This window comes from Mus pahari, chromosome 22 (assembly GCF_900095145.1).
Source record: "Mus pahari chromosome 22, PAHARI_EIJ_v1.1, whole genome shotgun sequence".
In the NCBI taxonomy this organism is placed as follows: Eukaryota; Metazoa; Chordata; class Mammalia; order Rodentia; family Muridae; genus Mus; species Mus pahari.
In genome coordinates this window covers 23,617,471-23,641,173 of record NC_034611.1, presented here as the reverse complement: position 1 = coordinate 23,641,173, position 23,703 = coordinate 23,617,471, and the positions used below count along the sequence as shown (strand labels likewise).

Sequence of the window (23,703 nt, the reverse complement as noted above, 5' to 3'; positions counted from 1 at the left end):
AGCAAGGTGAGCAAGAAAAATCCAATGGCCTGTGCCTGAAAATATTAAAACAATGGCTAAAGAACTGAAAGAAGTTACCTTGTTTGAGTTGAGAAAAAGATGTTCCCAGAAACCATAGGTTATTAAATAAAAGTTCCAGGGTCAGGGAGTGGGCTACTTTCTCTATCGGTTTTGGCCATGAAGGCTGCTGTAACCACTAAAACAATCGAGGCTACTCCACTTGGGTTTGTTGCAAACTAGGACCAGATACTAGGACTCTGTTACTGGAGACACTGCATGCTCTGGCTAGCTGGGATTTAAGTGGAATCTTATTACCCATTGACTAGCCTGTGTAGTTCCAGGTGTGTGTGTGTGTAGTCATTTGGGGAAAACTGCCATCAGTAATCCTACTTAGACATTGACCCAAGGTAGCTAACTATAAACACAAAAGGCTGAATGTAATGCGTACATTTGGGGTGCACTTTATATGGGTACAGTTATTTGCTTTCTAATTTTTTTTAAAGATTTATTTATTTATTATATGTAAGTACACTGTAGCTGCCTTCAGACACTCCAGAAGAGGGCATCAGATCTTGTTAGGGATGGTTGTGAACCACCATGTGGTTGCTGGGATTTGAACTCCGGACCTTCAGAAGAGCAGGTGCTCTTACCCACTGAGCCATCTCACCAGCCCTCTAAATTTTTTTTTTTTGAGAAGGGGATCTCTCTACATAGTCCTTTCTGTCCTGAAATTTAGTAGGTAGACAAATCTGGCTTTCAAACTCACAAAGATGCACCTACTTCTGCCTCCGGAGTGCTGCATTAAGAGTGTGTACCACCACACCCAGCGCTAACCAGATTTAAAGTCAGTTCCACAAGAGGGAATTCTTACCTGGTGCTATAAACCAGGGCACAGGCCGGAAGATGGGAAGTCGTAGGTCCTCGTGGTAAGTATTGCTTTTTATTAAATGGCTATGAGGTGTTTGCCATTACTTTCTGACTATCTTGCTTGTGTTCATAGATTGCTTGCTATCATCTTAGTCAAAAAAATTTTTCTTTCAGTGAGTGGTACATAGATTCAAAACTAGTCTGAATGCTAAAGCTGACTGGTTGATGGTTACCCACATGTAACTATATGCGATGAAGCCTAGTAACATTCTATCATGGAGAAGTGGGGGTTTCACAAGGCTCTGTCCTTCCTGGAGGATACAGACATACTTACAGCTCTCTGGGAAAGAGATTCTGTTTTCAGTGGTTAAATTGGTCATGCTCTTGTAAACAACCCATTTTTCTAAACAACAGAAAGCCACTTTTCAAGGTTTCTGTGCAATGCTGTGTTTCCCATGGCAGAGTCCAGCCTGAGCCAAGGCCGCACCGCTGTCTTGGACCCAGTCAGGAGGCCTGTCCTTTTGGGGTGCTTAGGCTTTTTCTGATTGGACCTAACAGAAAGCAAAATAGAAATTAAAATGAGCTCTTTAAAAAGAGTTTAAAAAAATTCTCATGAAAGTCCATATATTAGAAAAACAAACAGTCTTAAGTCAATAGTAACAGTTTCTACTATAAGAAACTAGCTGCAACAAAATAAAAAAAAATGAAGGTTAACAAAATAAACAATACATGTCAGACCTAGTGATTTCAGAGGGAGCACAGCCTTGCCAAAACCTTGATTTTGGACTTCAGTATTCATAATCATGAAACAAAATATTTATTTATTTATTTATTTTGGTTTTTCGAGACAGGGTTTCCTTGTATAGCTCTGGCTGTCCTGGAACTCACTTTGTAGACCCGGCTGGCCTCGAACTCAGAAATCCGCCTGCCTCTGCCTCCCAAGTGCTGGGATTAAAGGCATACGCCACCATGCCCGGCTAATATATTTATTTTTTAATTAATAATTCAGCTTTTGGCATTTTTATTTTTATTCTTTATTTTCATTTTTTATTTTTGGGTTTTTTAGACAGGGTTTCTCTGTATATCCCTGGCTGTCCTGGAACTCACTCTGTAGACCAGGCTGGCCTTGAACTCAGAAATCAACCTGCCTCTGCCTCCCAAGTGCTGGGATTAAAGGTGTGTGCCACCACTGCCCAGCTTTGGCATTTATTTTTGCAGGCCAAACCGATACAAACCAATGTAGCTGGTGAGACCACAATGCTACTAGGTCTAGTATAATATCAATGTAAGTGGATTTGTACAGTGATCGATCTGGGGACTGAAATTGGAGAAAAGGATGTTAAACACCTGTACAAACTTCATTTACAAATAATGTTACTAAAAATAAGTACTATGCAAAAAGTTTTAATGCATATTTTCTCTTTCAGAAATAGATTATTTTTCATGTAATATATCATGATTATGGTTTCCCTGCTATTGCTCCAGGTTCCTCCTCCCCTCTCCTCCCCTCTCTTCCCCTCCTATCTAGATCCACCCCCTTTCTATCCCTCATTAGAAATCAAACAGGCTTCTAAGGGATAATAATAAAATAAAATAAGATAAACCAAAAGAAGCGCATTAGAATAGGACAAAACAAACAGGAGGAAAAAAGCCCAAGGAAGGCACAAGAAACAGACATATATGCAGAGACCCGCTTGTTCTCCCTATAAAAAGTAAAAACAAAAAAACAGAAGCCATAATATATACACAAAGGACTGGGGAGAGAGAGAGAGAGAAAGAGAGAGAGAGAGAGAGAGAGAGAGTGAGAGAGAGAGAGAGAGAGAGAGAGAGACGGAGAGAGAGAAATTAAAATAAAAAACAATAAAATTTAGAAGAGAAAAATCCCCAACAGGATATTTAAGACAAGGAGCCTCTGGTGATGTCGCTGAGTCAGTTATCTGTGACTGGATTATGTGATCTAATGAATTCTGACTCTCAAGATCTTGGGTATCTTTTTAATTTTGGTTTTACAATCTTTTTTTTTAATTTTTTTTTTTTTACTAAGTGCTAGAGTACAGATGAAAGGCATGACAAGCCTTGAAATCAGTTGGGTTTTGCTATTCATTATGTGGTGCTAAGCCAATTAACACTCTGAGCCTCATTTTCTTGGCCAGTGCTTACAGAGTATAGATCCTTGTCATTGCTTTACTTTCAAGTTTGATCTTAATTGGCAGCAGCATCCACATGTGACCCTGAAAGAAAACAATCCTAGGTTTAATTCAAACAATACTTGCATCTTAACAATAATTTCTTGCTGATTGACTGCATGATAATACAAAGGTATTAAAAAAGAGTATTAACAGCCCTCACTGTTTTACTGCAGCTTATAGCCTAACTACTGGCAATGTTTCTATTTATCCACACAGGATCAATTAAATGATTAGTCATAAATATAATCTATCAATAAAAGCATACACATACTTACACACCAGCCTTCAGATAAGAGAGTTTACCCACTGAGCCATCTTACCATCTTCAGTTTGTCCTTAAAGAGATATTTACCATATTCTCATGACTATCCCACAAACAACCTAACATGATGCAGGTAGGAAGCAGTGTGGAGCACATAAACTTGGGAATTTCAATGGCCTTGACCCCACCTGAATACCTCTGTCCTTTACTGATAATAATTCAAGTCTGACAAAGCATTTTATATATGTTTACCTAACAGTATTTATGCCTCTAACTACATTACCACATGTCAAGAATAAAAAAAACGTTTATTGATTCAATATACTGAATGTCAAGATCTTGAAATTAGAAATATATAAACTGAAAGATTTTAGACTCATTTGCATTTAGTGTTTTTCTTTTTTTCTTTCTTCTTTTTTTTTTTTTTTTTTTTCAGAGCTGAGGACCTAGCCCAGGGCTACCACTGAGCTAAATCCCTAACCCCTGCATTTAGTTTTGTTAACCTATATGTTAGCATTCCTTTTAGGCTATGCCCCAGTTACCTGGCAACAGCCAGGTGTGCCTGACATATTATAAAAGGGGCTGTTTGCCCCCTCTTCTCTCTCTTATGCTCTTACTCTCTGTCCCTTCTCTCCCTAATCGATCTCCCTCTCTCCCCATCCCCATAACCCCCTCTCTCCATTTGATCCTGCTCAGCTTTGGGAAGGGATGCCCCAGCATGGGCTCACAGAGGCATCCCTTCCACCTCACCATACCCGGCTCTACCAAACATACTCTTACTTCCTCTTTCTTTGTTATAAAACACAACACTAAGTACATTGATCCAAGCTTCATTCCTGTAAATAGTTTTCATACCATTAAAAATTTCATGTGGCCGGGCGGTGGTGGCACACGCCTTTAATCCCAGCACTTGGGAGGCAGAGGCAGGCAGATATCTGAGTTCAAGGCCAGCCTGGTCCACAAAGTGAGTTCCAGGACAGCCAGGGCTATACAGAGAAACCCTGTCTTAAAAACAAACAAAACCATGCGATTTTCCCCCCACTTTAGCCATTTCAGTTGGTGTTCTCAATTGGCTGTGTTATAGTACCTGATATGGCCTTCCCCCCAGCATAGTTGTAGCCATTTTGTTCCATATCTGGCAGCTATTTTATATTGTTGCTATAATATACCTGCCAGTCATTGACACATAGAAGTGACTTGGCTCAGTGCAAGGACATACTGACCATATACTTTGCTTTGTTCTGCATGTTGTGAATATTCTGTGAGAGGTTTGCTAATCTTAAGAAATTTCACAAAGCGGGCTGGTGAGATGGCTCAGCGAATAAGATCACCCGATTGCTCTTCCGAAGGTCCTGAGTTCAAATCCCAGTGACCACATGGTGGTTCATAACCATCCGTAACGAGATCTGACTCCCTCTTCTGGAGTGTCTGAAGACAGCTACAGTGTACTTACATATAATAAATAAATAAATAAAGCTTTTTTTTTTTTTTTAAAAAAAAAAGAAATTTCACAAAGCTTTTTGTAGGACCTATGAAATCAGAGGGCAGTATGAACTGTTATGTCTAAAATAGTTTGAGATAGAGCTGACCACCAGGTACTCTTGCACCTGTGTGTGAACTCGTGTGTGTGTGTGTGTGTGTGTGTGTGTGTGTGTGTGCGTGTGTGCGCGCGTGTGTGTGTGCGCGTGTGTGTGCGTGTGTGTGTGTGTGTGTGTGTGTGCGTGTGTGTGCATGTGTGTGTGTGTTTTTCCTTCATAAGCTGTCAGAGAAAGTCGTCCATTGTCATTGTTCTGAACTATGTCCCTGGTCTGACCAATATTAGGGTGTGTATTCAATAAACCATCACTGTCTGACTGAGATTCGTGTTCATGTGGTTTGTGGAGCGACTCGTAGACCACAACCTCATTAAGCAAAAAATTTCAGAGAAAGTTCTTTACGGACATATTTTCTTAACCCATGAATATTCAAGAATCCCATCCAGTTGCTGCATTAGTTAGTTTTCTGTTGTGACAAAATATCACAGTGAAGCCAACTTACAAAATAAACAACTTATTTGGCATATTTGGTTTTCACAGGATTAGAGTCCATGATGGTGGAGTGGAAACAAGATGGTGAGAGCTGAATCTAAGGACTTATGCCTCCAATCACAGGATGGAATCAGAAAAACAACAAAACATCACGAACAACCCCAAGAGAACTGGGTTGACACATTTTTGGAATCAAAAGCCCGTCCCCAATGATATACTTTCTTCAGCAATGCAATACCTCATATTCCTACCCACGTAGCACCACCAACTGGGGACCATGTTTTGAATATCTGAGCCTATGGGGGTACATTCTTATTCAAACCAACTTCCACTTCCTGGCCCTATAGCCTGATGTCCACATCATAATGCAAAATGTATTTAGTCTAACTCCAAAAATTTCCAGTCTCTAAGCCTGTCAGGGTATACAGCTCTCATATAAAATCTACATTTCTCTGTGATTTTATTGCACTGCTTTTTGGCTTTTTAGAGTTGCAAGGAAAATATCTTAGATCATAACTTGATTTCTCAGTCTAGATACTTGTATAACACTCCCCCACAACCTTGAAATTAAACAAAACAAAACAGGATACATGTAGATGTTCTTTTCTCTTCACCAAAATTTAAATGTACCCCCGTAGTGATTATTCCTGGTTGTCAACTTGACTATATCTGGAATGAACTACAATCCAGAATTGGAATGCTCACCTCTGATCCTAATCTGGAGGCGGAGAGATACAAGTTTCTAACCTGTATCTTGGCATGGGGATCTTGAGGCATAGTGGCTATGAATTCCAGAAGATTAAGATAGGGAGATCTCTGAGTTCAAGGTCATCTGGGATTAAAGGCATGGTGGCACACACCTTTAATCTGGGCCACACCTTCTGAGGACCTCCATAAGGACACTGGAAGAAGGGAGATTCACTCTGTCTTCTTCACCTGCTTGCCTTGTGTGGCTGAGTAACTGCTAGACCCTTGGACTTCCATTCACAGCTGCTGCTGACCATTGTTGGGGAGTTGGACTATAGACTGTAAGTCATCAATAAATCCTCTTACTACATTCCATAGGATCTGTGACTGTAGAGAACCCTGACTAATACAACCTCTTAAAGGTTTATACAGTTGTAAGCACAGTTCATTATTCATCTCTGGAAATACGTCTTCCATTATTTTCAGAAATATTATTTCAACTTCATTTGTTTTGTTCTGTTCCAGGCATTTATATAAAAAAGAATATCTATTTATCTATCTATTTATTTATTTTTGAGACAGGGTCACACCTATGTAACTGGATATCCTGGAACTCCCAAGCTGGCCTCGAACTCACAGAAATCTGGCTGCCTGCCTCCTAAATGCTAGGATTAAAAGCCCGCACAACCACAACCAGCCCTAAATATAGATTTTTTTTTTTAATTGTACTGGACCAGCATTCTGAGCCTTCCACTCCTGTCCTCCCCCATTCCGTGAGCATTCTTGTTTGCCTTTACTAATTGGTTTTTGTGGCACACGAGTTACACTTGTTAAATCTTGCCTCAAATCTTCAAAACACCCTGACATCACTGTTAATCCGTTTTACCACTGAATTTAGCAAATGGACTTTACTAAGCTTAGTCCTTTTTATCCCTTTCTATCATCACTTATTCAAGAGTAGGCATTTCTTAGCTTTTCCCGTTTTACCACGTTGTAAAAATTGTTTAATTTCCTACTGTAGGACTGATATAACGTAAAGATTCTCATTGAAAACAAACCACGATTTTAGTAAAATTAAAAAGAAAATCTTTTCCATATGTCTTGGCAAAGGGCACAACTACGGAGCGTTTTAATGCGCAAATTGAAAGCTGTGCAAAAAGAACGTCCGTGATGTCATCTCCGTGCGCCCCGCCCGAGCCAATCGCCCGGCGCGTCCTTAATCGCACAGTCCCAGCTTCCGGCGCGCCGCTCGGAGCGGTCGGAGCGCGCAGGCGCCCTCGCCCCCCCTGTCGGCTTCTCCGGGTTTCAGTGGATCGAGCTGGATCCGGAGCCGCCTTGAGGCGGGGCTGGGCCTTCCCGGCGGCCAATGGCGCCCCGGGTGAGGGTTGAGGAGTGGGAGGTGCTGGCCCGCCAAAGGTGCCGATCTCCTCCAGCGCGTGTGCCCGGCCGCCTGGTCGTCATGGAGGAGGTCTTGGCTGAAGAGCTCGACGATGAGGAGCAGCTGGTGAGAAGGCATCGGAAGGAGAAGAAGGAGCTGCAAGGTGACGGGAAAGGGGCTGGGAACCTAAGAGACGTCCACACCCAAGCTTGGGAGCGTGGCGTGTGTCCCGTGGAACCTGGACGGGCACACGCCCTGGATCCGTCTAGGCTTCCGCCCAGATAACTTTTGATCTGTCTTCTCCAGCTTTCTCCGTTCCCTCGACCCCACTCATTTGCAATCCCTGGAGGTGTCCCCGTGTGCGACCTGCCGTGGACCCCTCGCGGGTCCGGCGCACGTGCTGCTGCTGAGTGATGTGCCTGGAGACCAAAGTCTCGGACCTCCTCTTCCTCCCTTCCCATTCCTGCCCCGGATCCCGACTCCTGGCCTTAGTGGTGTGGTCTGAATTGCTTCACCTTGGCTTGACAGTCACAGAGGAGGATATTTAAAAGGCGGAAGTTTTATCTTAATATATAGTTTTTTTTAACCTTGGTTTTGCCCGGTCAAACCAAACAAATTCGGGGTTGTGTTTACGTTGGGTCGCAAGCCTCATTCTGGCCTTTCTCCATAACTGATTGTTGTGTCATGATTAATTGCTTCTATAATTACTTGACATTCTATAATTGGACCTCTTCCCACCCTCTTACTGCGTTTCTTCCTCCGGGGGCTCTGACACGGGCGGTTTTGTTGATGACTTTTTTTTTTTTTTTTTAGCCAAAATTCAGGGAATGAAGAACGCTGTTCCCAAAAACGACAAAAAGAGGAGGAAGCAGCTCACAGAAGATGTTGCTAAATTGGAGAGAGAAATGGAGCAAAAGCACAGGGAAGAGCTGGAGCAATTGAAGCTAACATTCAAGAACAGTAAGGTATGGGGCGCAAAGCTTGTCTCTGAGCCCGAGCAAACAACTGTCTGAGTGGGTTGAACTGCTTATTGAATATGTTCTCAAAATTCTGAAATCCAGTCATACAGCCACACATCACATTTCCTTGTCATTAGTTTTTCTTAGACAGAGCGTCTTGTAGTCCAGGCTGTCACCCATCTGGATTTGGAGCAGAGGATAAACCTTGGACTTTCAACTTCAGATCCTACTGCTTTGATTTCACAAGTGCTGGGATCACAGGCATGGACCGCCACACCTCGCTGTACATTTCTTCAGTATTTTCGTGACCAGGTTTATGGCCGGATAGGAATTTCTTAGTTTTGTGCAAGATCTCGTCTTCTGTAAGTCTGGATTCGTTTTGGTTTTGCTGACAAGGGAACAGTTCCTGTGTCTCCATTTACACAGAGTGCCAAGTACAGTGTGCGTTAGAGTCTTTGATTTCATTCCTTGTCTCTAGCCTGGCATGGTGATACATGCCCGTAGTCCCAGCACTCAGGAGGTACTCAGGGAGCTTGTGAGTGTGAGGCCAGCCTGAGCTTCATAGCAAAACCCTATCTCAAAACCCAACAGAAGCAGCAGAAATGAAAGGGACAGGAAAACTTTTATCGGGGCTGCCAGTGTGGCTCCCCAGGTAAGGTGCTTGCTTTTCAACCCAATCACCGGAGTTCTATCCCTGGAACCCAGGGAACTACATGGAAGAAAGAGAGAAAATTGACTCACACAAGTTATCCTGGCCTCTATGTGCTCTTGTGGCATGTATATACATGTGCACATATATGCTCTCTCTCTCTCTCTCTCTCTCTCTCTCTCTCTGTCTCTCTCTGTCTCTCTCTCTGTCTCTGTCTCTGTCTCTCTCTCTCTGTCTCTGTCTCTCTCTCTCTGTCTCTCTCTCTCTCTCTCTGTCTCTGTCTCTCTCTCTCTCTCTCTCTGTCTCACACACACACCAAACAAGGTGTGCTGTTGTGTTTAGACATGTGCTGTTAGCATTGTGCTAATTTTGTGTTTCTAATTGCCTCCCTGTGTTTTCTAGTAGCTGGGTGTTCTTTTAGGCCTTCAATTTCAAGATTTCCTCTATAGATTTCCAAAGATAAAGAAAAGTTTGGTTTATAGTCCTTTGTCACCTGCAACGATGCAAATTCTCCAGAACAGAAAACTGTTCTCTTTGCCATTAATTAAACTTGTTTTGTGTTTGACCTTTCCCCAAATTCTTCTGTCTTTTGTTAATATGGCTGATAGTTTTATCAGAATTGGGGGGGGGGGAAGAAAAGAAAAGAAAATCACAAGATTCATAGAGTTGATGAAGTCTCTCAGAAACTTTAATAGTTTACCGCCTGGGATATAGTCTTTGGAGACTTCTGCGTCTGTTTCAGATGCTTCGGGTTCTGTTATGTGTTTACCACACTAAAAACTAGCTTGACTTTCAGTTATAGTAATGGTAACTAAATAACAATAATAACTGTCTTTGTAATTATTACTGATGCTACTAGTTTGTAGCTAGGCGAAGATAGAAATTGCTCAGTTGTTCTAACCTGAAGAATTATTAGTGCTCATTAAGTTTTGGCTAATTAGCATGGGGGCGTGACTTGTCAGCTTTAGGATATGAAGGTGGTAATGAGCATAGAGGATTTTATATGGGAGCATTCTTGGACAGGAAGGCTGTCCGTGCATGAAAGGAAGGTATTTAGAGTAATGGAGTAGGTTCAGGAAGGACAGAAGGCATGCAGGGATGAGCCTAGTGTTTGGAGAGCTATGACTTTACAGATCCACGGAAGTAGAGAAAGATGGCGAAGCACGCTATCTACTCCTGTGTCTAATGTTACTGCTCAAACGGGAAGTAAAAGGTTTGGATGCATAACTTTTCAGTAACAATTTAGTAGCCTAACACGTTCAATAAATTAAAACATTTTTTTATTGATTGTTCTTTTGTATTCCTGTTTTTTTTTTCTTTTTCTTTTTTTTTAATGTTTTTGTTCTTTCAGATAGATTCTGTTGCTGTTAACATTTCAAACTTGGTACTTGAGAATCAACCACCTCGGATTTCAAAAGCACAAAAGAGACGGGTATGAAAATCATGTCACCATGTACATAAGCTAGTGCTGTTGTGTGCTTAATCCTTTCTTAGGTATTATATAAGAAATGAATAGAAAAAAACTGGCGTTCCTTGTCAGGGGACTTGAACTAACAAGTCGTTACCATATCTCAGATAGTAGTCAACGCTACTTACACTGAAATCTCATATAGTCCCAACAGTCTTGTGAAGAGGATTTCATTTCCTGGCCTTTATTGAAAATTAATAGGTATAAGAAATAAAAAGTAAGATACCTCTAGTTTGCAATTCTTATATAAATCAGGGAGGCTAAGGATTGTTTTTTCGTCAACAAATATTTTATTGTAGACTTAATTTAGAAATTTCAAAGAGTGTGATCATGAGACTGATTCCGAACCCTGTTTAAAAAATGAGTGCTCAGGGAGAAGTGAAGACTTGAACTTAGAGGTGCAAGAAAACACACAGATGGGCTGGAGAGATGGCTCAGTGGGTAAGAGCACCCGACTGCTCTTCTGAAGGTCCGGAGTTCAATTCCCAGCAACCACAGGGTGGCTCACAACCATCCGTAACAAGATCTGACGCCCTCTTCTGGAGTGTCTGAAGACAGCTACAGTGTACTTACACATAATAAATAAATCTAAAAAAAAAAAAAGAAAATTATGTTGGTATTTATATAATGATGTATAAAATATAGTATATTATAAATTATAATACATCCTTAACACTTGACATGAAATTCCCTTCTTGGCATTTTATTGTCATTAACCATTATATATATATATATATATATATATATATATATATATATATATATATACACACACATACACATACATACATATACATATATTTGTTAAGGATGTATTATAATTTGAAGGAAAGATAAATGTTTTGACAAGATATTGTTCACTGGAGAAGTAATGTACAATGAATGTGGAATGAGATAGAGCATTAGATTTATTGGAAATAATTTGTTAATGATCTTAGCATACTGAAATTGGCAGGATGTGGGTAAGTCTTTCCACCTTAAGAAAGGAGGTTTAAAATTGAGTATTTTGGTTCTGAATGCTGTTTGACTAACTGCTCACGTTTTCTAAGCTCTAAGTGCGTATTTCAGAGTTTTGGGACATAGTGTAGTAGAGCGTGGGAGGTCAGTGTCTGACACATGGGTCAGATAGGGCCTTAGGCTGCTCCCCAACCCCAGATATGGTTTGAATTTCATGTACTCTCATGACTTGCCACTCAGTTTCAATAATAGGTAAGGGAAAATAATATCTATGAGGACTATCATGGGCATTAAATAACAAGCTGTCCACAATATAAGGCCTGGAGAACTGAAGTGTCAACAAATACTTGCTAAGTGTATCATATTCCTTTTACAAAGGCCTTTTGTATGACAGCTAATTTGCAAATTTAATCAAATATTTATCATATTGTATGACTTATACTCTTGACTAATATTGCCATTGTGAATTTCAAAGAATCATTTAGAGTGCATGCTGTCTTGAAGGGCTACCTAGTTCAATTTCTTATATATGATAGCCATTCTTTTGTCATGGTCCCGCACTGTCACCTTGCTTCTTCTATACATTAGCAGGTGTTTGTGTGCCAGTAAGGTAATAATTTTAAAAATTTATTGATACTTATTAATTACAGTATCTAATGGTAGCTTATTTAATTCTAAAAACCAAGCTACTGTGTACCTAGACCTATCTTTAAAAAAAAAATTATTTCTTTCCTATCTGAATTTTAATACATTTTCTAACTAAACTCTGAGAAATTTAGTATGATTTATAATTGACTGCTTATCACTTGGCAGAGAAAATGGTTCCCAGATTACTTTGTTAATCTAGTGGGCTTTTGGAGTAGAGAACACTAAGTGTTCATAATACTTACCAGAGTGGAACCTGGATCTCAGATAGGCAAATTGGACATTATATTATTTAGAACTGTTCTTTTTGCTAAAGTACTAAAGATTAAAAAGCCAGTTAGTTAACCACTGGTGGTGGTTATTGGTAGCGAGACAACCCTGGAGGACAAGCATGACATATTTATAGTGATTTATCATAAGACTCTTATGGGGTTTTATTTTTAAACTGGAGAAACATGTAAGCATTAAACTCAGGAATTTGTGCCTAAGAAGATGGCTCAGTGGATAAAATTGCTTGCTGCATAGCCTGAGAACTTGAGTTCAATCCCTGGAATCCACATGGTGAAGGACAAAACCATCTGCTGCAAGCCACCCCTCCCCCCCAAAACAAAAACAAAAACCAACCAAACAAACCCTCAGTAAATATTGGGGGGAAAAAAGAGAACTTGGAAGCTCTTTGTATTTTGGGAAAACAAAACAAATCAAAACAAAGGTAGAAATAAAATAATTGATTTCCAAAACAAAGAATTTGAGAAGTAGAATGGGACATAGGTTTTTTTTGTTGTTGTTTTGTTTCTTTGTTTTTTGTTTTAATTTTATAAATGAGAAAGATGAGACTGGGTTATCTCAATGAGGGAGAATTTAGCGCAATTCTGGACTAGTGCTCAAGTCAGCATAATAGTTTTGCTAGCAGTGTGTATACAAGCTCCATGCTCCTGTCCTTCCCCTATTCTTGTAGACCCGATTGCTGTTCTGACTCTAGTACTATCCTTTTAGAAAAGTGTCTAACGTAGGGAAGAAACTCCCACAGAGACAAGGATCCAATGGATTTTACACCCGATTTACTGGAAGCTAACTCAGTTTCATTTTAATTCTGAAGCACATCATTGCATAAAATAAGATGATAGAAGTTAGTATTCCTACAGGGCTTGGGAGATAGAGTGAAGTGCCATTCTGAGAGTAAAATGTATATGACATTAACCCCAGCTGCCATCTGCTCCAACCTTTATTCTGATTCAGGTGCCTGCATAAAGGAGCTCTGTGTGTTGCCCCCAGCCCCCGCTCTGCTCTAACAGCTGTATGGCCTTTGGAAATCTTTCTGCGAGCTGTTTCCTCAGAAGAGGAAAATGAGGGGTTTTGGATTAGATGATGTCTCAGGTGCTTATTCTTCTTTTCCCCACTGAAACTGTTTTTAGGCTTTTATAAAGTTAGAGTGCCATCTTGTGTTTCAAGATTTTATACCCAGATCCACAGTTGTAGATGAAGTAAATCATGCCACTTTTCTGTGGGTAAAGCTGGTTTATGTTTTGTTGGAGAGCTATTGCTGCTTTTGTTGGATTCAGCTACTTAGACCCAGGAAAGAACATTTGAAGTTGTCTCATGTGGCTCATCATGGAGCCATTCAGTTTATTAAATTGTGCCATCCCATTCACGTTTGCCCCAGGGAGTTGAAATTAGAACACGGAACTTCTTACCTTTTGCTAACATTGCTGCATCGTTTTCTTCCCTTCTGTAATTTACCAAACCAAGATTTTCAGGTGCTGGAAGTATGACTTAGTGGCTAGGAACGCTAGGTACCCCTTCCAGAAGACCAGTTTGCTTCCCTGTTCCAACACTGAGGTCCCAGTCATCTGTGACTTGAGTTCTGGGGTCTGACTGACAGACACCCCACACCCTTCTGGATTGCTGGAACCTCATGCATCTGGTGCACAGACATAAAACGTGGCAAATACTATACAAGAAAAAAAGGACATTTTTAAAAAATTGCAAAATTTAGTGAGGGTTTTCTTTCATCTTAGGTTGAAAGACAGTTTTCCTCCAAGTACATAAACACATGTGTGGTTCAGATTAGAAAGTTGTAAAAGCATAGTGAAAACTCTGCAAATAGACCGTTCCGCCGTTCAGAAAGAACAAACTACAAATGCTATGTTGAGCCTTGTACTTTTTAGTGCTTTGTTAGGATGAATAATATTTACTAATGACAGACCTGTCTTTAGCAAGCCACTTCATCTCCTGAAACTTTTCTCTTGTATGCTAGTTCTGTGAATTGTTTTTAAAAACATGAATGTTCTCCAGTATATGATTCTTAGTAGTTCACATATAGGGACATTTTCCTTTGTCTCCAAATTTCCCATGGTACTCATTAATGCATCTCTTGTTGATTTCACTGAATCCCAACCATGCCTGGATATACAGCCATGGGGAGATCTCAGATATTTGTATTTTCTTATTTAAGTAAGAAAGCATATTATACTATATAAAAAATAATGTCATTTTGTTACAAAGACTGTCACATTTTCAGTAATAGCATTGTGTTTCTTACAATTGAAAGAAACTCTGGGAAGGTATTTACTCAGCTTTAGAGTGTCAGGGGAGCATATGGTTTAGAGGGATTTTAGAATAACTGTAATATTTGAATTGCTTGACAGCAAGTTTTTTACAAATCTATTTATTAACTATTTATAGGTGTTGGGTCCACCTTTAAAAAATAGATTAAAATAGTATCTGTCAGTATCTTTCTGGTTGTTTTAACATAGTAAATCCTCTGTAGTGGAGAGATACAACCTTGGAGTAGTTTGGGATTAAATATATTAATGTACTTTAAGGCTGAGGAGGACTGAATCTTTTTATTTATTTATTTATTTTGAGATAGGATGTTATCCTGTAGCCCTGGCTGTCCAAGAATTCACTTTGTAGACCAGGCTCATCCTGTACTCACAAAGATCCGCCTGTCTGCCTCCTGAGTCCTGGATTTAAAGGCGTTGCACCAGTATAGGGACTAGATCACTGAATCTCATAAGACAGAACTTTGAAATTAGCCAGTCATGTTCATGTTTTTAACGATTCCTTACAAGGACTGGTGTGGTTGCAAATGCCATTAATCCCAACACTTGGAAGTCTGAGGTAGGAGGTTGGAGAATATAGGCTAGTCTCAGCTACCACAGCAAGGCACTGCCTCAAATAAGCAAATTAGTAGATTTTCTAAGAAGATATCCCTTGCCCCTTCCTAGCCACTCCTCTTTTTCTTCTGTGAAACAGGCTCTCACAGTGCAGGCCAGGCTGGACTAGAACACTGCAGGCCAAGATGTCCTTAGGCATTTGATCCTTCTGTATCAGCTTCCCAGGTACACTTAGAGACCTGGGCCACTGCACCTGGTTATACGAAAGGCTTCTTTATGTGTTAGTACAGAGCGAGGTCCTGGGAACATAGCAGTCAGATGAATGAGATCATTGTCCTCTATGGGTTGTAGTTAGAGAGTTCTACAAATGGTGAGATGATCAAAATGGCAGCGCTTGTGGGAGAAGGAAATGGCAAAAAAGCCAGACTGATGTCTCCATTCTTAACCAATGTGAATTAATTCTAATAGTAACTTTCCTATATTCTTGTCCTAGGAAAAGAAGGCTGCATTGGAAAAGGAGCGGGAAGAAAGGATAGCAGAGGCTGAAATTGAGAACTTATCTGGAGCCAGACATCTTGAGAGTGAAAAACTTGCTCAAATATTGGCAGCGAGAGAGTTGGAAATTAAACATATTCCATCTGATGGCCATTGTATGTATGGAGCACTCGAGGATCAGCTGAGAGAACAAGACTGTGCGCTGACTGTAGCTACCCTAAGGAGGCGGACTGCTGAGTACATGCAAAGCCATTCAGACGACTTCCTGCCGTTTCTGACAAACCCCAGCACAGGAGACATGTACACGCCAGGTACTTAGCTTTCTTCACCACATTTTGTTAGTGTTTCTGGTTTTCAAATAAAATGCTTCCTGAGTGTAGCAAGGAAGACCTTTCTTAATGAAAACAAAAGATCATTAACATTTTGGCATGTTTATTTTCTATAATTTGAATAGATGTAGATATATTTTACTTTACCTTGTAAGTACTTAACAGTTTTTTTATTTTTTTATTTTAAAGATTTATTTATTACTATATGTAAGTACACTGTAGCTGTCTTCAGAGACACCAGAAGAGGGCGTCAGATCTCATTANNGATGGTTGTGAGCCACCATGTGGTTGCTGGGATTTGAACTCAGGACCTTTGGAAGAGCAGTCAGTGCTCTTAACCACTGAGCCATCTCGCCAGCCCAGTACTTAAAGCAGTTTTATAGTTAAAATATATTTATTGCTATATGTAAGTTATGAAGAAAATAAGAGAGGTTATTCATCAAAATAAGTAGGGCTAGTCACTGTTGGAAGATGTGTGTTAATTTATGTTTAACAAAGTTACATGTTTTGATCCGTCTTTGTAAGTATGCATGTGTATAGCATCAAGACCATGAGCAGGATATGATTATGAAATCTAACTTAATAGGAAGGTTAATAGTTATGTAAAATTTGATTTTATAAATCCCACAAACAATATTCCCTGTTTGTTAAAATAAATTGATGATTAAGGTACAGTTTTTATGATGTTCTATGCTGTTGAGAGAAATGAAATGGAGGGAAGATCACAGGTAAGGAAGGCAGTGGCCACTGGGAGAGGGTCACATAGCCAGGTGGCTTGGAGAAGGGATGGTGTAGGCTGACCCCCTTAATGGTGTCTGCTCTCTATGGAAGAAGGTAGGACGTAGCACAGGATGGACAGAATGAGCACTGGCCTTGGTGGTCTGTTGTGAGTAAGTGAGCCTTAGGTATCTGGGTAGATCTTAAGTGTGACTTCATGGATCAGATTTTAAGTATGTCTACCCCACACTGCTGGCGGTAGAATATTTAATTCATGCTGCATCAAAGAACAGACAAAGGATTTAGTTTATTCATTCAGCCAACTTGTATTGAAGGCCATGGTGTGCAAAGTATTTTAGGGACTGTTTTGAACAACGAAGACTTAATAGCGAAAGAGATTAACACACGGGGTCTATTGTCTTTTAGTTTTAGCTTTTCTTTCCTTCCTTGGACAGAAGGATGTTTGGTCCCGTTTTGTTTTTATTTCATGTGTATGGTTGTTTTGCCTGCATCTATGTATATGTACCATGTCTTAGTCCTTTGGGACCAGAAGAGGGTTACAGACAGAAGTGAGCTTTTCTATGGGTGCTGGGAATTTAACTTCTTTCCAGATTCTCTGAAAGCAGCAATACCACGGAGCCATTGCACCATCTCTTGCGTAGCTCATGTTCATGTGCTACATTTAACAGTTTATGTGCGCAGTGATAAGCCTATCATAAACTCAGAGATTAGGGTTTCACTTGTCAGGGCCCAGTCAGTAACATCTCTCCTTGGCTAAAGCTGACATTTATACAGGTCATGTAAGAAATGTAAAACTTCAAGCACAGAAACTGTTGGCTGCTGCCCTGGGGAGACTAAGCTCATTTGTACGTTGACCCTTTATAGGCTCTTGCAGTAAGCCTAAATATAGAGGGGCTGCATAGTTTCACCTTGTGTGGCAGTTTGCATGCAGTTTTGGCTTTAGAACCCTTGTCAGGATAGAGTGACTATTTGACACTTAGGAGTCCTTGCTTTAGATGATGATGGGAGCAGTAATTACAGACGTCTCTGAGTCTCAGGTGGAAGGCCAGGAGCAGAAAGGCTTTGCTCTTCCATAGAAAGATGGTGGGAAGGTAGGGTGGGTATATTTAGTGCACTTCTAAAGGGAGGTGGTACAGGAGGGAGTTCTTGATCAGGTATGGTGGGAGCTACAAAAGAGATTGTGTGAGTGATTTCAGAAGTTATTCTGCTCTGTTTCCTACAGAAGAGTTTGGGAAGTACTGTGACGATATTGTAAACACAGCGGCATGGGGCGGTCAGCTCGAGGTAAGCTGAATCACAGTGATTGTGGATTAAATTATTTCTGAATCCCACTTGTAGTTTTTACGTGTTTTTCAGCTAAGCCCAGTTTTTTCTTTCTTTTTTTTTTTTTTTTTTTTTTTTTTNNTTTTTCGAGACAGGGTTTCTCTGTGTAGCCCTGGCTGTCCTGGAACTCACTTTGTAGACCAGGCTGGCCTCGAACTCAGAAATCCGCCTGCCTCTGCCTCCCGAGTGCTGGGATTAAAGGCGTGCGCCACCACGCCCGGCCCCAGTTTTTTCTTTCTATATTTGCTGTTTATCTCCTGACAAAGAAACAGAGAGCTATGCATTCTTGTGTCTGTGCTTAAACCATGTCCCCTTCAGTAAGTGAAGTATGATTTCATCTTAAATAGCCCAGTGTTGGATTTATGACTTAACAGAAGCTGGTGCTGCGCCTGTGTGTTGTTATTTGAGATACCAGTCTTCTTGATTTTTCTGTATTTTTTTTTTTTAAAAATGAAGACAATCAAATGAAGACTTACTTGGTGTGGTGGTGCACACCTATAATCCAAGCTGGTGAGGTGCCATCTTTGATGCTGGCCTGAGCTACACAGGGAGACCGTGTCTTAAAAAAAAGAAAAGGTGTTGATCTTATTTCCCAAAGGCGAATTTTAATCTAATAGTTGGTGTTGCAGAATTAACTTCTCCTTTATCAGAAATAGAAATGAGCCAGGGTGGGACCTATTATGTGCCTGTAATGCCATCACTAGGGAGACTGAGGTCAGAGGTGTAGTTAACTCCACGCTAGGCTATGCAAAATAAAAATTGTGTTTTATATAAAACGTACTGTAGCTATTGACTTCCTCCTTGATAGTGGATTATGTGAAAGCAATAAATCAATGTATTGACATTTTTGTATACGAAAACAATAGAAACTTAACATTATTACGTCAGAACATCTATTTACTATTTAAGCCTGGTGTCTGAGATGTTAGAGAAAGGATGAAATGGCAAATCCGAGGCTCATGTTCTGACTTTTCCTCTGTGCTTTGGATGATTCTCCAACTTCATGTCCTAGTTTTCAGATGACTCAGTAAGACGCCTTGTAGTATGTGAGGGAGTTCGTGAACTGAGATGCCAGATGCATGCCTCTAGCAGTGCTGGTACTCTGTGGAGGTGATCCCTTGTCTTCAGTGGTCTGCACTTCTGAAGGCCCTTCACACTGTCGTTTGAATAGGAGATGCAAATGTTCCTTAATACAGTGCTGTAGTTGGACCTCTCCACCAGAGGGAACCATCCCCATTGTTTTTCTCCTGATTCAGACACAGCAAATGTTCCTCTAGTAATGATGGATAGAGGGACTTGAAGTACCCTTAATGTAAAGGTTCACAGAGTAACATATGATGGTTTTGGATGCTTAATTCTGTTAAATTGAGAATTTGAGACACTTTAAGAAAAAAAAACATCATTTATTCATTCATTGTTTATGAATTTCTGTAAAGTACAAGTTGTTTTCATGCTTAGATAAATGTATACTTTTTATCAAATCCAAAGCCAAAAGACTATCTTACACGGCGTGTGTGCGCACGTGCTCTTGGGTGTGTGATCACATGAAAGCCATAATGCACTTGTGGCAGTCAGGGGATAGCTTTCAGGAGCTGATGTCATTTCTGCCATATGGATCAGATTCAAGTAGCCATGCTATGCCATGAGCACATGCTATGCCGTGAGCACATGCTGTGCCGTGAGCACATGCTATGCCGTGAGCACATGCTATGCCATCTCCCTGGCCCTATTTTTTGGCTTTTGAAGGCATTGATATTGCTTTGCACATTATTCTGTACTAGTTTTAAAAAGATTTAAAAAATGTATTTCAGAGGAACATTTTTCAAAATAGAATATGTGATTTTATTTTATCTTTTTCATGGAGCATAGAATCCAGTCCAGAGTCTTGAAGTAAGTTTTAAAGGGTCTGTGCTCGTGGCGTAAGTCTTGTAGTGGGTGCAGGCATACACTGGGGTGTTGGAAGGCCGGTGGCGATGCGTTTGGTTAGGAACTCAGGTCCTAGACTCAGCCTTCTCAGCTCTACATAGATGCGTGGTTTTCTGTTTGGCCCACGGGAGGTGTTTTTAACACCCTTCCACCCCGGGTTCCGGGGTTAAAAAGTAGCGGTAAAGGGAGGGTGCTGCTCCTCATTGGAGCACTAGGTAGTACTTGGGGGGCAGAAGCAGGAGGACTCCAAAGTCGAGGCCAGCCTGCCCTACGTGGCAAGTTCCTAACTCTCTGGGGTCATGTCAAGGAAAACTAATAAACAAACAAGCCACCGTCCCCAACAGTGACAAAAACCCTCAGCTCACCAATATTTGTTCCATAAAGTTATGAAGACTGGATGAAATAATCCACATAAAGTGTGCTTGATCATAGTATGTCAGTAGTTGGTAGCATCACTTTAATTACTAGCTGCTATTTATTAGGCTTGAACCTAAGTTCTTACTGCATGTTATAAAATTAAAGTAATATAGCTTGCTGACCAGATGGAGATTCTAGCACAGGGCAGAACCGTTCACATACTTAATACGTACCTTGTTCTTGCTGAAAGTTACAGTGACATGGTTCTCGATTCTCGATACTGACTGCATCAGTGTCCTCTGAGAAGTTTTTAAACGTAGGCCTCATGATTTACCAGACCTTATTCCCTGTCCTTTGGCTGTTAACAATTTGGTCTGATGCTTAGCCACCAGTACTTAGAAAAACTGTAGCATTATGAGAAATGGAATGTTTTCAACTTCAGAGAATGTAATATGCAATCTACTCTTCACCCACTTCACCAAGCTTGACTTTGGTATTTTTTACACTGCTATTGTGTGTTCAAGACAACTCTTGCCTTTGATGTAGTTATTTTATCCTTTCAGCAATTCACCAAAAACTAAGAGTCTGTTTACCTGAGCTCTTGGTGCTCATATGAACAGAGCAAATCTCTGCTCTAACTGGTTGCCATGTTCTATGTATGTACTTCATTAGTTTGTGTTTTGAATAAGATTTACATTTTTTCTTGCTAATTTATTTTCTCCTCTGTAGCTAAGAGCTCTGTCTCACATCTTACAAACACCAATCGAGATACTACAGGCAGATGCTCCTCCTATTATAGTTGGTGAAGAGTATCCGAGGAATCCATTAGTACTAGTGTAAGTACCTAGGAAATTTTACTGTTATTTTTCATAATTCAAACAAAAAAGCATGTGAAAAGATATTAGGTTGTATATACTGACTATTCAAAATGCTGTAATTAACTGGACTAATTCTGTTTATGTTAAAGGCAGTCATAGAACCAGAAAGCATCTGAGTGTGTGATTTACATAGTTGTTTAGAGTATTGAGCTTTTTTGTTTGTTTGAGTTAAGAATAATGTTCAAAAGGCTGTGAAATTTTAGTACTACTTTTGTGTATTGCCCCACTTGACATTAACAGCACTAAGTTCTAACTACCACCCTTCATGCTGTGAATGTATTTGCATGAGTGAGAATTGGCCTTTCATATTCAGCTTGGAGGAATAATTTTTCTAGTTTTTCTCTTGTGCATGTTTGTGTGTGTGTGCGTGTTTATTAGCTATTCTTACCATTTATGATCGAACTTTAGTGAAACTTTGAGCTCATTGAGCCCTTAGCATCTTAGCCTTTACAATTCTAGTGACTAGACTACTTGTTCACTTCTAAGACTTGTCACATAATGTAGCCTCTTAATGAATATACTCATAATAGTTCATTAGTGATATATCTATGGACTGAGGCATTCAGAGTGCATAATTATATATGTGTGTATATTATATATATTTATTATAGTAAATAACTCATTAAAATGCAGTTTCATTCTTTTCATTTCAGATACATGAGGCATGCGTATGGCTTAGGAGAACATTATAATTCTGTTACACGGTTGGTGAACTCAGCTACTGAAAATTGCAGCTAGTTTACAAAATGTTACACTGTTTTATAGAGTGTGCCAGTCTGCCAAGTGCTAGATTGTTGTAAATGCTCCTGAAGAACAGCTACCTGACAAGATATGACTAAGCTTACTAACAGCTTAAGAACCACGTTGGATTAACTTTAACCAGTGCTCTCTTAATGACAGTTTTAGAACTTAAAGTCTATCGTGGAGGACGTCATCATAGACCAAGGTGTTAATCTTCCCGCTAATTAATTTTAGTTGTCCTGCTCATTCTGGTTTGGAATAAATTTTGTTTTAAATTTTGGGCCCCCCAGCTTTATGTTCCAAAAATGAAGATTTCAATTTAATTTTTCTTAAAAGAGTGTGGAGACTCAGTCTCTGTCATCGTAGGAACATATTGTAGTGACAGCAGGTTGATCAGTCTTATAAAGGGCTCGTGATCCCAGAGACTTCGGTGTTCCTAGGGTCAGGAGTGTGGCGCTTTTTATGCAGAATATCTCTGCTGCTAAGAGGAAACTACTTCAGTAGTTAAGAATTTTTGAATACTTATATGAGAAGCAGTATAAAGAAATGAATGAAATCAGTGGTAAATAGGTGTTGTGTCAATTTTGAATCTTTCTAACAAACTGGAGATTTCCCTTTTATATATGTGTAGCTTTATAAGTTTGTAACTCCTGCATTGCTGGTTTTGCAGCCAGAGGCTGGAGTTAGGGTTGAACCTTGTTTCTCTTCATCTAGAATTTGTACACTTGGCCCAGCACTACTCAGCTGCTTTGCTTTCTCTGGAGCCTTCCCCACTGAGAGGCATCCAGTGGCCTCTCACTGCTCACCGGTACAAGGGGATGCTGGAATAATGCAGACAGGGAGGGCCGTGGCCACACCCCCTTCTTAAGTCTTCCCCCTTTCCAGCTGTCCTAGCAAGGTCTCTGCTTGTGCTCACTTTGTAGGATTCAAAGAAAACCCTGGCTACACATTGTTATACAATGTATCACTTGTTTTCACTCACGTGTTTGATGATTATCTTTTATGTATAGGAAGAGTTGAAGGTCGCTGTTCAAAAGCCGAGAGATGTGTGGTAAAATCAGTACAGAAGAATTTTATGTAGAATGACTCATGTTACTCANATTTTCAATCACTTTGAGCAGTATTCTTTGTAGGAAAGCTGTGCCCACACACAAGTCTGTTTGCTGTTCTTGTGTAACAAAGTGCCATGGGATAGGGACACAGCTCTAGCAGAGCACTTGACTGTCCTGGGTGAGGCTCAAGGTTCAATTTCTAGCACCAACAAAACACAGCAGTTTATGAAAATGAAACTTTTTGTTGCAATCTGTTTTTTTTTTCCACGTTAGAAATATAACTAGAGCATCATGTGTATAATANTTGGGCTTTTGACCCGTGTATACTGTCCATGAGTAAGCAATGGGCTTATGATGTTAAAAGCAGGTAATAGTGGGCAGGCTGGCAGAGACTGGTCACAGAGCAAGGACTTTCTGAGATCATTCCGGCTGACTAAAACGTACTCTGCCAGCTACTCAGTGTATTCTGAAGGCTGTGTCTGCTTTGTAACTTTTGATCCTTTTTTATTCTGAAATTTATAAAAACATAAAGTTGTAAAATAACTGCTTTGAACCTATTTTGAAGGAATGGTACCTTCATCTTATAGTATCAGCCTTAAGGAGTAATAAAACAAAACATTATGAAACAGTTATTGAAAAATTCCATTTTCAACAAAG

At 40.1% G+C, this 23,703-nt stretch overlaps 1 protein-coding gene across 1 annotated transcript; it reads left to right on the top strand.

Moving 5' to 3' along the window:
• Positions 1-7,383: 7,383 nt before the first annotated feature.
• On the top strand, positions 7,384-23,603 carry Otud6b (OTU domain containing 6B). Its single transcript, XM_021222349.2, has 7 exons — positions 7,384-7,573; positions 8,224-8,375; positions 10,370-10,450; positions 15,701-16,013; positions 17,992-18,053; positions 21,105-21,211; positions 21,907-23,603. Exons 1-7 carry the CDS (start codon positions 7,399-7,401, stop codon positions 21,989-21,991), a joined length of 975 nt encoding a protein of 324 aa, XP_021078008.1. The 5' UTR covers positions 7,384-7,398; the 3' UTR covers positions 21,992-23,603.
• The last annotated feature ends 100 nt before the right edge of the window (positions 23,604-23,703 follow it).

What these genes read in the sequence shown, in the direction of transcription:
- Otud6b (XM_021222349.2), top strand. Translation starts at nt 7,399, where the DNA reads ATGGCGCCCCGGGTGAGGGTTGAGGAGTGGGAGGTGCTGGCCCGCCAA. An exon ending in GGAGAAGAAGGAGCTGCAAG is followed by an intron (nt 7,574 to 8,223) that starts GTGACGGGAAAG and finishes TTTTTTTTTTAG; the next exon opens with CCAAAATTCAGGGAATGAAG. An exon ending in AGGAGACATGTACACGCCAG is followed by an intron (nt 16,014 to 17,991) that starts GTACTTAGCTTT and finishes TGTTTCCTACAG; the next exon opens with AAGAGTTTGGGAAGTACTGT.